The 14,720-nt window shown below is 40.6% G+C and overlaps 4 protein-coding genes across 4 annotated transcripts; 1 reads left to right on the forward strand and 3 right to left on the reverse strand.

Moving 5' to 3' along the window:
- Window positions 1–15: 15 nt before the first annotated feature.
- Window positions 16–2,497, reverse strand: MELLADRAFT_72718 (uncharacterized protein; the record flags this gene model as incomplete). The annotated part of the gene is made up of 12 exons (XM_007414070.1): window positions 16–343; window positions 462–586; window positions 654–688; window positions 763–825; window positions 900–1,052; window positions 1,125–1,193; window positions 1,260–1,435; window positions 1,505–1,618; window positions 1,681–1,857; window positions 1,931–1,993; window positions 2,069–2,288; window positions 2,362–2,497. 7 exons carry the CDS (start codon window positions 1,587–1,589, stop codon window positions 463–465), a joined length of 705 nt encoding a protein of 234 aa, XP_007414132.1.
- A 124-nt stretch (window positions 2,498–2,621) lies between these two features.
- MELLADRAFT_91150 (uncharacterized protein) lies at window positions 2,622–3,526 on the reverse strand (the record flags this gene model as incomplete). Its single annotated transcript, XM_007414069.1, has 4 exons — window positions 2,622–2,696; window positions 2,852–2,931; window positions 3,307–3,314; window positions 3,393–3,526. The coding sequence occupies 4 exons, from the start codon at window positions 3,524–3,526 to the stop codon at window positions 2,622–2,624; spliced, it is 297 nt and encodes a 98-aa protein (XP_007414131.1).
- Window positions 3,527–3,777: 251 nt separating this feature from the next.
- Window positions 3,778–5,379, reverse strand: MELLADRAFT_91151 (uncharacterized protein; the record flags this gene model as incomplete). The annotated part of the gene is made up of 3 exons (XM_007414068.1): window positions 3,778–3,813; window positions 3,916–4,769; window positions 4,863–5,379. The coding sequence occupies 3 exons, from the start codon at window positions 5,377–5,379 to the stop codon at window positions 3,778–3,780; spliced, it is 1,407 nt and encodes a 468-aa protein (XP_007414130.1).
- Window positions 5,380–5,686: 307 nt separating this feature from the next.
- MELLADRAFT_91152 (uncharacterized protein) lies at window positions 5,687–12,562 on the forward strand (the record flags this gene model as incomplete). The annotated part of the gene is made up of 8 exons (XM_007413938.1): window positions 5,687–6,668; window positions 6,777–7,668; window positions 7,771–8,066; window positions 8,139–8,821; window positions 8,870–9,217; window positions 9,344–9,579; window positions 9,651–10,912; window positions 10,980–12,562. 8 exons carry the CDS (start codon window positions 5,687–5,689, stop codon window positions 12,560–12,562), a joined length of 6,282 nt encoding a protein of 2,093 aa, XP_007414000.1.
- Between the last annotated feature and the right edge of the window lie 2,158 nt (window positions 12,563–14,720).

Below are 14,720 nucleotides of genomic sequence, written 5' to 3' on the forward strand. Positions count from 1 at the left end.
TAGGACAAACCAATTGCTTGAAGAAATACATATTCATGACATGTCATGTCATGTGATTTCTCCTGCATCACATTAGTGACACACACTCCAAGAGATAGCTATATGAGAGAATGAGTGGATTGACATATTAATGTAAGGATGAGATAAAACCTAGGTCATCTAAGATAAACACCTAAAGTGAACGAATTTGATCAATTAACCGCCATAAATTCATATGGTACTGGACTGTAATGAAATGGTATCAGAGAGAACCATTGCTAAACCAAAAACAAAAGAAGGTGCGGGTGGGCAGAGAAAATATAACTCAGAGTTCCATAACTAGAATGAAAAACTTGTGAGTGAACTGTTGAGAATGAATATACGGATGGAAAGGAAAACAGTAAAGAAGATGTGGTAATCATGCAATGACGTCAATGATAATGCTTCTTCACCAGAAATCTGTTGATAATCAAGTAACTAACTTCAGCAATCAAACTTGTCCTTAGCTGATGTACTTGAAAATTCCGCGAGAGTGACATCCACTTTAGAAATTGCCTTATTGGGGAGATGCGACTTCCGAACCTCGAACAAAACAATGAAGATGGCACTTTGGAAATATATTACCTCAGTTTTCTTCAAATCACATTCGACTAATAGGAGTGATTGGTACTTACATGTTTCCAAAAATGCAGATCACACCGTTCATACCCTATGAATTGGGTTTAGTCATGAGTAAGATACATATATGAGATTGAACAGATTTTGTACATAAGGACTACTTGCAATTCGAATAGCCAGCCAGAACCTTTGATCATGCGTAGGATCACCAGCCGGGAAAAGGGTTAACTAAAAAATCAAGAGAATTGTAAATAGGAAAAGTTCCTCATTACTAGATGAGAAGATCATAGAAATTTACTCACTACGTAGGTTGTCAAGATGCTAAACGAAACTATGATAAAGCACTCCAGCAGAGTATTTGCCATCACTAACCGATGTTGCCTACGAAGGGTCTCACCTATGACACGATTTCTGAGATTGCGTACAAACGAAAGAAAAATCGGAGGGATATATATCTACTACAAAGTGAGAATAGGTCAGTTGAACAGCTGTAGATTTGAGTTGTCTTCAAAGCATAGATAGCGGACCAGAATAACGATTACAGAGATAACTAGGTAAGAGAGAAATCCCCAGCGAATGTAATATGTCAAAAGATCCTAGGTCAGAAAGATTTTTAGGGGTCAGCGTGTGTTTACTCCAATATGTTTTGAGGTAGAACTTACAAAGTTCTTTGTGGTCTTCATGAGCGGAATGAGTGATTTGGCCAAACGCACAGGTCGGTAGTTGGCTGGGGAATAGGAAGAGGCTAAGCGAATAAGATGTTTAACAACAGGGTAGACCACATCTTGCATTTGGATGTATTGCAAGGTACTCTGAAACCACGAATAGAGGATCGGAACTATAACATAAAGATAGCTTCAGTCTTTGTTCTGAAAGCTCAATCACCGATTCCTGTGAGAAAGCTGACTGGGTGACAAAACAGTCATTGCTAATAAGAATCCGTTGAGAGCCCAAATCAGAGGTTTGGGCATCGTGGTTGCAAGGCTTAACATATAGTGACAGATGGACAGCCATAGGATCACTATTGTATAAGTCGTTTCTTCAGTTTGTCATCAAGGAACCGGAGGGGCACTGATTACTCACCACTGCAACATGTGTTAAGGTTAGCGATTCATAGATGGCTCAAGCCTGAATACATACAAACTTACCATGCACAGGTGATTGTCACGGTACATTTCACACCACGAATCATACTGGGCCATGCCGGCTGCAATATACCAGCTGATACCAAATCCCCACATATGATATCTGACAATGCGACTTTGGGTGGCGAAGGAAATACACGCAAGATTACCATCTGGAATTTGATGACTCGTGGATGAAGTAGACTAACGGAGGCCGTAAAGTAAGTAGCACAAGCCACAATGGTTCGCACGATCGAGCTGAATCAAACCGACTGTTCGTCAAGATGATCATACGGGTTAGGTGTGAAACCGGCAATGATAAGTTATGGGATGTAGATCTCACTCACGATGGTTGGTACCTATGTGATAAAATTTCTTTGTCTTTGATCGAATAAAGAGTACCCAAAGAGCTTGACAAGACATTCTTGTGACCAGTAATAAGAGATGATGTCAAGCATACTTTTGTAGCTTTGATCTGCATGTGAAGTCAACGTTGGGTGCTCACATTAAAAAACCTAATGCGATAATGTGTTCGAGACAAAGCCACCCAAATGGTAGATACGATGGCTGTGTTGGTCGCAGGTATGTTCAATTTTTGAACCAAGAAGATCGACATCAGACAAGTTCAAAGGGGAGTTACCTGAAGTGAATGTTGCAGGTAATGAGCCGCGGCTTGATAGGGGTTCTCATCGGGAGTTAGGTTGAATAGGAATTTTTGCATTTGGAAGGTTACTAGTTGAGACATTGGAAATGAAAGCAGATGGTGATTGAAGTTCAAAATAGATGAAGTGGCTAACATCCATATATAACCTTATATAACCTTATATTTCACCAAATCTAATGTCCTAGGGAGAGAGTCCTTGTTAATGAGCAATACCGCCTTGGTTTAGTGCTTAATGACTAGAGCGGACGTTCATTGAAACTATTCACATCAATTTGGAAAGGTATGTCAGCCGTGGAGCAGTTATTGTAGCGCTGGAGGCCAAGAGGTGTTAGCATTTTTATGAGTCATACTACCGTGACAGCGGGAAGGGTTATGCTTAAACAAGGTCCCTCTCGGAAAATCGAGGGAAGGCTCGACAAGAAGGCTCAACAATTCTTTCGATGTTTGATATATGACCTGAGCTCACACTCAAATCTCTCAGCGTAGGCTGTCCACGACCATGCACGGGCTTGGGTCGGGGTGAGGAATGATCAAGCTGAGAGCAAACTGAGCAAACCAAATTCAACCAAGTTACTTTAGCGATGAAGATCTTGGTCAAATCTCACTTCAGAATCAGATCACCTCCGTTAGGATTTAATATTTCTCACATTACATCTTTTTGTGATCGAAATGAATCCAGATTGGGTCGCCTTCAAAAAGCGTCGGGGTATGAGACTGATCATTTGCTATGCATAATCATCATCAAGAGCTTATAAGCATCAATCTTCATGACAAATACAAGAAAGGGCAGCTGTCGTACACAGCTGAGAGTAAGACGAAGTTGAGATTCGATTACGAATAGCGCACACTTGTTACTGTAGGAGCCTGGAAACGGTTATCTGAGAGCTTCTTTGAGACTGTTACTCAGCTTGGGTCACCTACACAGTAGCCTCAGGAGCAATCGAAGAAAAGAATATGATGCCACTTGGTTCACAATTATTCTCAGAATCTCAACAAAAAACACCGACCAGAAACCCCTCAAGCAACTTAAACTCGACATCATCGCCACCATCACCGCCACATAATCCATCCTCATATTTGAATTGATTTTGATCATTAAAAAGGCATCAAGTGGATGTTGAGTTATAACGGGGCTATCCATTTTTCAACTGCGTGTCGTACACTACTGATGATGATGGCACCAAATGGCGGAATAAGCGGCCTGGCCTGAACTGCTTTATAGTCAATTCACTCTATTTTCATCAAATTACGTTTCCCAAAACAAATGCAATTTTAAGGAATTTACTTATCAGTGAATTTCAATGCAATCCTTGCACAAGCAACTCAAATTGAACAACTTTATCAAGAGGGATATTCAGTTTTGATTTATTTCTGATAATTGAATCTGATGACCTATTTCACGGGTCCATTGAGCTTATGATCCAATTCCTGTTCATCAGAATCAGATGCAAAAGTCAATATGAGATTTTCAAAATCGTTCACTTACGTAATAATTCATGTGAGATAAGAATAAAAGATGTTATCACGGACCATATATTCATCACAGGTTAATGCGTGTATAAGTACATGGCATTGAACTCCACGAGATTCGAAGGCTTCAACCACTTTAGGATCAAGAATCCTATCTTGATTATCTTGATCTTTGACAAACACAATATGTTTGAAATTGGGAACTTTCTTCAACGCATCCACACCAGCATCTTCCAAAGCAGCTAGCCAATAACCTTCACTATGGCGCAGGTCTGTAATCAATGTTCTAATATTCTTCAACATAGGGACATTCAGCCAATGGATCTCTCCAGTAAGTTCTTCAACACATTCAGTTCTCATGACTCTCAAGTTTGGAAAATGTAAGTTTCTGACATCAGTATGAATTTGACAAGTAAAATGAAGTGTGAATAGGCCTTCCAATGTGTTTTTGATTGGTTCAAAGACGGGATATAAAGCTTCGTCTTCCTCAGTGACAGCATCAAGTTGAATAAGTTTCAAAGTATCTTTCGAAGTTTGGGTAATACGAGAAAGTCCTAAAGGATCGTCTGAATACATATAAGAAAAGGATCGTAAATTCGATAAACTTGGAGGTTTTATAATCAAAGTTCCTAGCATGGTATAATGAAATGATAGAGAGTCAAGTCTAGGTATTGCTGTGAATAATTCGGATATAGAATCTAAATCGGATCTTCCAGCTGTTCCAGGTTCTGAATAATCGTGCCCATAGATACTCAATGATTTTAGATTTCTGATGGTTTTCATAGCTTCGATCAATTGAGTTGAAACACCCATAGAACGAACAAAGTGGAGGTTCAAAGTCTTCAAGTTTGTACCAAGCAAGTTGATTACTCTAACCAATTGATCCATTGACGCTGGAGTCAATTCTTCTTCATCTGGAAAGAGAATCCAAAATATTCGTGAGCCAAGTCATTCAAAATATTAGATGAATCCAAAAAGTCAAATCGAAAAAAAATGAACCAAATCACCATAGTATTTCTCACAAACATCGTCTGCTTCTTCTTCCCCCAAATAACCATTTATTCCTTCACAAAGGTCGTCTGCTTCCTCTTCCTCCAGATCACCATCTGTTTTCTCACCAACGTAGTCTGTTTCTCCTTCCTTCAAATCACCATCTTCTTTGTCACAAATATCGTCTGCTTCTTCTTCCTCTTGTTCTTCTGATAACCAATTTACTCGGATTGTGAGTGTGTTAACAGGACAATAGTCAGCAGGTCCAAACAAATCATTCCAATTTTCCAATAATATCTTCGCACGCCTTGAACCAGCTACACAAATCGCTCTGAAATAAAACTGTAGAACAGCTTTCGACCAATTTTTTGAAATTAATCTCAATTGAATTAATTCAATATAAGATGATGCTTTAAGATAAGGTGTTGTAGTGATTGAAGTAAATTCAAAGTGTTTATCTAATCGGTTTTCGAATTCTTCTAAGATTTGATGAATGATTTCTACTGGTAATTGTAATCTGTTGATTTCGTTCATTGTTTCGTTTCTAATAGGGCATCTCAAGTCAAAGAAAACCGTGCAGGGATTCGAGCTGATAGCTGAGCGAACTGCTCTTGAACTACACCGCTGAGTCGCTGCTTGACTTGAGGACCCTGTGTTGATTTCCTTTTAGTGGTGGTGATCAGTTTGTTGGAAGAGACGTTTGAGTCACATGATACCTGAAGCTCGGTCCCACGTCATGCGTTGGCGGGTCGGAAACACAATTGAACCCGGGCGTAGCTGGTACCGCGGGTGAAACTGTAGGAAGCAATCGAGTTGAGAAATTGATCGAGAAATCAAAACCATGACCAACTTCATCAACTCACCTGGTTTACATTTCTTCTCACATTCTCAACAAAAAACTAACACCTCATCAAGATCAACAACATCAACAACATCAACATCACCAAAGCTACCTCACAATCCATTCTCGTGTTTAGAATCACTCAGATCATTAAATAAAAACTTCAATCAACTTCATACTTCAAATCTTTCAACTGGTCTCTCAAGACTTATCATTAGAAGTCATCCCTCAAATTCAAACCAAGAAGAAGAACCTCATGAAGAACTTGTTTGGAAAGCTTCTCAGCTGATCTGGTCAAAAGGTTCAATCATTTATCGTAAATTCGATTTTTCAGATCCTGCTATTCCTCATAATGGCGACTCAAATCAAAATCATATCATTCAAGCTCTCTTTGCCAACTTCGATCATCCATCTTCTCAACTCTCGAATCAAAACTCTCATCATTCAAATTTACCTCAATTCTCTTCATCATCTTCAAACAACCATCAATCCTTTCAACCTTGGTCTGATAATCGACCACTTAAGTCTTTTGATTTTTCATTATCTCAATCACCTGTACGCGCTCTTTGCGTGCTCTTACTTGATGTACTCAAGATCTATTATCCTACTGGTGAAGAATATACTATCGCAGTTCCATTTCCGATTGCAAAACTATGGCCAATCGAACGTGGTATCTTAGCTATGAAGAAGCCAATCTCAGTTCAAGCTACACCCTTCATTCCTTATCATCCTCCTTCTCCTGCTTCTGTTAAACGTAGAAGTACAGCAAAGCGTCTGTCAGCTAGGCCTTCTGATCCTCTTGTTGATAGTATGATTACAGAGAATGAGACAAGATGGTGGTCTAGTATCGCTGGTTATGAGCTTAATGACGAAGGAGATTATTCAGATAGTGAGGCTGATCAAGAAGAAGCACAACTTAGGCGTTATTGGGCTGAACGCAAGGAGATCGAGTCATCTATGCTATGGACTCTTTCTGACCCTTGTACTTATTACTTTTTGCCAGTACTCAGCACCGAAAAAATTCACTTGAAGCCTGAACCTAATTCTGACTCACTTTCAAATGAACTCGATGCTCATGATTTTTCAAAAGCAACGGCTCCCTTGACACCTCTAGTCACTCCCCCTCGTAAGCCAGGTTGTTCATTGCCATCTGGCACGGTGGTCTTTGTGGCCGATCCTACGTTGGAACCGCTTCATCCGGTTTGCGTCACCGCTTCAACGGAAGGTTTTACAATCTTTTTATGTGGACGGCTACCACCCAACATCTCAGATGGAATCGTACAGCCATCACATTCATCTCCAAAACCGGCTCACGTCCCTACCACGACTGCTAGCATGTTACCTCCACCCCCACCGCGCTTGCCTACCCCGCCAAATGTATCAACAGTCAATCAACCTCAGCTCCGACGCAGTCCACGTAAACTTGTTAGCGCGCGACGGAACCTAACAGGTATCGAAACTGATGAAATCCAGTCCACGGAAGCTAATCGCCCTAGCCGTCTTGCCAGCCTAGGTCATCCATCCCTTCGACGCTCAATATCTAGTGCCCATCCCCGTCATCCTTCTGGTTCGATGGTTCCCCTTCCTGTAGGTACAAAGAACCGTTCAGGCACTGTAGGAGGGCCAAGCGGTGTGATGGGAGTCACTGGGCACCGTGTCAGTAATGCGAGTAATTCAAGTTTTCATTTCGGTGGCGCCTCTTCAACTTCTGGGTTACGCAGGGCTTCTGGTCGAAAAAGTTTGGTGGGTCATCAACTTGAAATCATGTCAGGTGGACCGGTGGGATCATCAGTCGGTCCAACACCAATGACTATCGATCGAGCTTCGGGACCTGGAGTGACCACCGGATTCGAAGAGTGGTTTGCGGGGGTAAACGAGCCAGCTCAAGCCGAGAGAGTTGATGGTCAGTTGACCGATGAGACTCTTGATCCGGAATGGGTGATTGAAAGGCTACAGACAGTAGAAATCCCGGACAGACTCAGGTGAGGTTTCCTTCTCGAATGACTAGATTGTATGTATCGCTTAAGTAGACCTGTTATACCATCCTCTTGCGATCTCTTGAACCTTTTCTCGCATGATTCAAGTCCAGAAGATTTGCCCGCGATACATGCTGCAATCTACGACGTACGTGGGCCTAAGGCGTACTTGGCTGTATGCATACCTTCAAAAGGCTTGGTGTTTACCTTTCGAATGACACGTGTTAAAGATTCTATTCGCCTAGAATCTTTTGGTCCTCCGACATCTGGGACGGCTATTGGACCAGTTCTGTCAACCAGACCTCATATTTTTGATCTGTTTAAAGCTGATGGATCGGGATCCATCGAAATCCTCTCTGCTGATTCTATGCGTATTCACAAATATATCGATTTACCAACCGAAGGTTTTCCATGTTTGTCTGATGGGTCTGAGATCGAATTCCATGTGATCCGACCAATTCCAAAAAGCTCAAAAGATGTGCGTGTATGGCCACTGGATCCCTTAGTATTGTTGATACTACAGGCATTGGCACAATCCATAGACACAGTAGTCTTTTCCAATTGGCTGTCAAGTTTCGTTACTCTTCAACTAACTTCAAAACCCGCAGAAGCGCTCGATAGTTTACTTTCAGAAGTCATCATCGGGGAGTCTCCAGGAATCAAGAATAAATCTGAGCAAGTTCAAAGCCACGAATCGATAAACGAGCTCTTGCGACTGGATCCAGCACTTTCAGGACTTCGTACCTTCAACCTCAAGATTGAAGATCGATGTTCATCATCTACACCCCCAGTTTCAACTAAACCTCTGTCAAAGCCATCCTCTCCAAAAAAGAAGATGAACCGATCTACCAATCGCTCCACTAACCCTGAATCTGACTCGATCAAGATTCAAGCCATGATAGGCCTTGGAAAGCTTTGTGCAGAATTGAGCTGTTCGACCTCACGTTCGAGTGAATCAGAAAGACTTATCAGGCTTATGCTTAAACTCACCGGATCACTCGGATGGACAGATTGGACGGAACGTTTACGACGGATGGCACCCTCGAATATACTAGCACACTGTCCCAAACTAGTGATAGCTCAAGGAGATCGATCGCTAGGACCGACAGAGCCACTGATGCCCGAACTGACTGACCATCTCGAAAGAATCAGAGCTGGAGTGAAGTCTCCTTTTGATACTACCTTTGCCTTACCCGATTCTAACCAGTCTCCCCCACCGCATTTTTATGGAGACCAAGAGATCTATCCACGTTCGAAACAAATCACAAAATTCTACAGTATATTGTTTGATCAAAATACTACTGAAGACTCGACAATTGAAGTCTTATTAGAGATGGATAAATTTCATTGGAAACGTGAAGATTTAGATGATGTACCTTGGAAGATATCATTACCTATTCGTGAAGGTTTGAGAGAATGTCAATTTGGTGCTCCGATTGGTTTATCTGCATCAGCTTATGAGTTGATTGATCGTCCTGATCTTGCGATCGTGGTAAGGAAAGATGAGAAGGGTGGTAAGGAAAGAGATACGAGGAAGATTAAGAAAACTTTCCAGGTGAGTTCTCGTTCCTTTTCTTTTATAAAATGTTACCAGATCACGGGTATGCCTGAGGTGCTAAAGTCCATCGTCACTTTATGGCATTTTCGTTCTGATTAAACTTTGGCATGTGTCGAATTGCAGATTAATACTGTGCCACCACCTAGTATTCAGCAATTGTCTGCTTCGTCAATCGCGGTTGAAAAATCTCCTATATTAGCTTCAGAAACCGACGCCATCAGTTTGATGGATGATCCATCACATGTGAATGTGGCCTCAAGATTTAGCGATGATATGAGAATTATCGAAGTGGCACGGATGTTGAATTATACCAAGGAGGCTGTGATGAGTGTTCAAGAAGCAGCAACTGAACTCTCGCCGTCAGTCCAATCTCATCGACTCTAAAAAGGTGGCAATAGCTAATCTGTTTTTGTTTGATATTGTGTCACAGCGCTGACATAGCACGTCAATTTTCAAACGTTTTTATTGGTGTTTCGAAGCGAACTATGGCCTTACCATTTGGAGGAGCCTGTTTTTGGTATCGAACTGATTCAAATATCGCTGCAACCGTACCTTTGATCAAGCTCGATGTCAAGGTCTTGCCCATGGGAGTGATCATTCAACCCGACCAGACTAAGCTTGAGCCACTGACATGGCCGAGATTTCATGCGGGGGTAGCGGCTGCTTTGAGTTTATCAGTTTTGCCCGGTGCATTCGACGGCTCTCAGATCGCGTTCGACCGACCAGATGAACCAGATGATCGGCATGCTGGTTATCTGTTTGGTTTAGGTTTAAATGGACATCTTCGTTCAATCAGTCGTCTTCAGATCTACCGTTATCTCGAAACGAAGCATGAGATGACCTCCATTGGACTTTTGCTTGGTCTATCAGGCGCATTTATTGGTACAGGGGACTCAAGAGCCAGTAGTATCATTGCTGCTCATGTACCAGCCTTACATCCTACTAAATCTGTCGAACTCCAGGTTAGTCCACTGACTCAGTCTGCCGGATTCGTTAGCTTTGGTCTACTTCATCTTGGCACTGGCAATCGAAGGTTATCGGACGGGATGTTACGAGAACTTGCACGAACTCGACGGGTGTTGACAGATACACCTGAGGCATGTCGCGAGACTTACACCCTATGTGCGGGTCTTGGTTATGGATTGGTCATGCTCGGACGCGGGACAGAATCAAACACGCCGGCGCATAAGGATTTGATGCGAACATTCAAATCATTGATCCATGGCGATGGTGCACATCCATTACCAGGTCTTAATCCACCTACTTCAACTATCGATGTTAGCGTGACCAGTCCAGCAGCCACCTTGGCACTCGCCTTACTATATCTCAAAACTGGTAGGCAAGAAGCTGTGACGATGTGCGAGATTCCTCAGACTGAGACTCGATTGGAGTATATTCGACCGGATCTCTTAATGATTAGAACCCTGGCTAAATGTTTAATCAAGTGGGATACAATCGAAGCTGAGATGAGTTGGATGGAAAGTCTAGTGCCCAAGGTGATCATAGAATCGGTCAGAAGGTCAGGAAGATTGATGGTAAAGATGAAGAGTGAAGTAGAAATGATATATTGGTCGATTGTTACTGGTGCAGCTTTGGGAATGGCATTGAAACATGCTGGTACAGCATCTGCTGAAGTTCATAAGATCTTGTTAAGCTTATATGATCGATTATTGAAAGGGGCGAATCAACCTGGTGAGTCAAGTGTCTTGTTTTGTGATTCTTTCACCATTCCTAATGCTTTAGTTTTACCTTTTTGCAGCTCTGAGTGTTCAAGGTAACCTTCGTCGCCATTGCTTAAGATCGTGCCGTAATGTGATCACCCTGGGACTTGGCATTGTGATGGCAGGCACAGGAGAGTTAGAAGTACTCAGACGGCTTAGGATTGCACATGCGAATATAAACGATTCTACTAGCTATGGTACTCATCTCGCTACTCACTTTGCGCTTGGGATGTTATTTTTAGGAGGAGGTCGATTCACACTTAGTACATCGGATACTGCGATCGCATGTTTACTCTGTTCGGTTTATCCGATATTCCCCAGCAGATCGGATGATCAAATTCATCATCTTCAACCACTTCGACATGTATGGGTCTTGGCCGTTGAGCCCAGATGTGTGATAGCTAGAGACGTAGATAGGAAAGGTGAAATGATTTATTTACCACTAAAATTGAAATTAAGAGAGATTGGCAATAGTCCGATTGAACTAAGGAATAAAGTTTTAACAGCACCTACACTTGTACCTGAACTAGATAAAATCAGATCAGTAAGAGTTGAATCACCCAGATATTGGCCTTTGGTATTAGATTTAGAAAAAAATCCGATTCATAAAGAATATTTCAATGGGTCTCGTACGATTTGGGTAAAAAGAAAAGTAGGACATTTGAGTTATTTACAAGATCCTAAAGGGACTAAAAGTATTGCTTGTAGAGGGCGTGGAGCTGAAGAAATTGCTGCTTGTGCTATTGATGATCTTGGTAGAAGGTCTAGATTGATTAGAGATGCGATTAAATCTTCTACAGGTTCATTGGAAGATTGTCATACTCAGATTAGTGGAGATTTAGATAAATTGATTAGAGGATTTGAACTTGATGGACTATCGATCGGATTGGTTGATTATATTTGTTCAAAATCAAAATCAAGAAGAAAGATCAAAGATAATGGAAACGAACAGGAAGAAAATGACTTTGCTTCATTTGTTTCTTCTTCACTTTTACAATGTTTAATTGAAAACAAAATGGAGATTTTAACCTTTTATTTTGATTTATATTTTTATCAAAACTTTCAAACTGATTCAAAATTGAAAGAAATGATGAAATTAATCGAATTTTATAAAGAAAATTTAAGAGGAAAAGAACGAAAGTTGAAGAAGAAAGAAATCAATTCTAGAAGAAAGCAAGAAGAATCAATGGAAGATATTGAATTAGATTTAATACAAGATCAGGAAGAAGAAGAAGAAAATGAAAAGATGAAAAGGTTAATTGATTTAAAGGTTTTAGAACAAATTGACAGAAAGTTTAAAAGGAAACTTGATCTATGGTCTAAGACTGAAACAGGCGGAAAAAGTATAAAAGAATATTTAGATAGTAATGGAATTCAATGGCCAAAAGAAATTGAAGAGATTGAAATGATTAAAAATTGGATTGAAATTGAAAATATACCATTACCTAAAGTAATGAAAACTTTAAGAAAATTAATTGAAGAAAGTTTTGGAAAAGATAATGAGATTGTAGAAGAAGAAATGATTTTGAAAATTAAAGGTTGGTTAGGTAGAGGGAACTTGACGGATGATGAATTTGTAGAAAAGTTTTTTGAATCTTCTAAAAGAGTTAATAGAAGGTGATAGTAGACAGTCAAAAGATGGATGAGTTTCTTTGGGGGGTTTGTTTCTTTTTTTCTTGTGCTTTTTTTGTATTTTTGTGGATCTTTCGGGTCATTTTAAAGTATTTTTACTTTGTGTTTCTTAGTCCTGAAAAATATTAAAATGGGAATCAAACAGATTACTGATTGGATTCAGAATTAGCTTGAGTTCTTCACATTGCTTGACAATTGTGCTACACATGCTCCTTCTATCATAATCTGGCCACCTTTTTATATCCATCCTTTTGGCTTTTAATTTAGAGGAAGTGGAAATCCAAGAATAGTTTGGCTTGTCAACATGTTTTCTCTTTTTTCCTGGCAACAAAATGGAATTACAAGTAAAATACAACACAATGACACTTGCCCATACTCAAATTCCCTTGTGATTTTTCTGGTGGACTTGATTTATTTTGCACAATTGGAATGTGTTGACTGTTGAAGGACTAATTTGATTTCCTATCTGGAGTCCAGGATGTAGGTCCACTCATCTTGACAAGTAGCTTCACTTAGCTTGACAATTTGAGCATAAGAAAACAATCATCACTATCTTATTATGCCTCCCATTGAGCTGTACCCCAGCCCCTTAAGAGATTTTGTCCAATTTTGCTCATCCATAGGAAATGTGGACCAGGATTTGAATGGAACAGGCATGAGTTATATGGGACACAGAGCAATCAACTATAAATAACTCAATCTTCAGTGATACAAGTTAAAAGACAGGGTAGAATGATTAGGCAAGACATGTAAGCACATAAGGGAATATAGAGCAAAAGAATCTTCAGAGTTTCAAATTCACTATTGTTCAATAAAAAATTACACATGGATCAATTTGGAAGATAATCCTGCGTGATTTATTTTATGATGACGAGGTAGCAGGACCCCGGTATGCTGCTATAAGGGGTAGTCACACAGAAATGTGACTTTTGAGCTCCCGCGGAGACCCGCCCCTGCCAAACTGCTAAGTCAGTCCCTGGCTTCATCCATAGCTCTAGGTATGTTTTAATTTTTCCTCGGAGTTCCTAATTGCGACCTTTCTCCGTCTTTGACACCACCGACTGGGCCTTACACAAACGCTGAAACAGGATGAACAGAGATGAATCCCAGATTTCACAGTAACAAAGGAGGACAGGGGACAGTAAAAGTGAGTTTAACAAAAAAGCAACTTTCACGTTCTCCATCTTATATAATTTGACCAAAGGATACATCATCAGATTCCTCTACAAATGTATCGTCTTCAAGGGCTTCCATAATTTCAGAGGGAGCATTAATTGATAGAATTTGTTTACTAGGTATTGGTAGAAGTTGAACTGATTCTGGTAATATTGATGATGAAGATGATTGATTTGCTTCTCGGAATCCAGAACTGTTGCGTTTTTCTTTACGTTGTTCTGGTTTATCAAGTAAACTTACATCTTTGTATACTCCGAGTCCTACTGGTTTTAAAGGTGGCATGTGATTGTATTCTGAATATCGTACATTGTTGTTTCTCCTACATTAGGTATCATTGAAGCTTGTGAACAATTCAAGTTCAGATCTTGAATCGAAAGGGTGTTAGCGCTTTTCATAAGCCGTGTCTCACCTCGTTCCTCTGTTTTCCCATCAAATGAGAAATGAATTCAGTATAAGACACGGCCTTGGTAATCTTCACTTGTTCACAGGCCATCTTTTTCAAACAAGTGACTTTCTTAAAAGTCACAAAAGTACAATTCATCAACTCATCAACAGCTTCTGCTTTTGGTTGACTAAAGTGTATCGGTCGTTTGTTTGCTCAGTTTCTATCTGCAATTGAGAGGCCCACAAGAGGATACATTACAATGAGGTTCACAGATCCTTCCTTGATCGCTTCTGGTTCATCTGTTTGGAACTTTTAGGTAAAAAACATTTCTGCCACTGAGGAAAAGTGGCTATCAATTTAACAAGGGACTCGGGGACTTGATAAAGACCAGACCCGAGACAGGTGAAACCCAAGTCACCATCTTGGGGAGCATAAAGGTAGACAATAAATTTTATAGGCAGGTGACTGAATGTCCATTCCATCGGAAACTGTTGCTGATGGGCTGCTTGTATGATTGTTTGACCAGGCTTGTATCGGTAAATCTCCCATGATACATACGAGAGATTCGCGCGGGATTGAGCTTTTG

This window comes from Melampsora larici-populina (genome assembly GCF_000204055.1).
Source record: "Melampsora larici-populina 98AG31 unplaced genomic scaffold MELLAscaffold_40, whole genome shotgun sequence".
Classification (NCBI taxonomy): domain Eukaryota; kingdom Fungi; phylum Basidiomycota; class Pucciniomycetes; order Pucciniales; family Melampsoraceae; genus Melampsora; species Melampsora laricis-populina.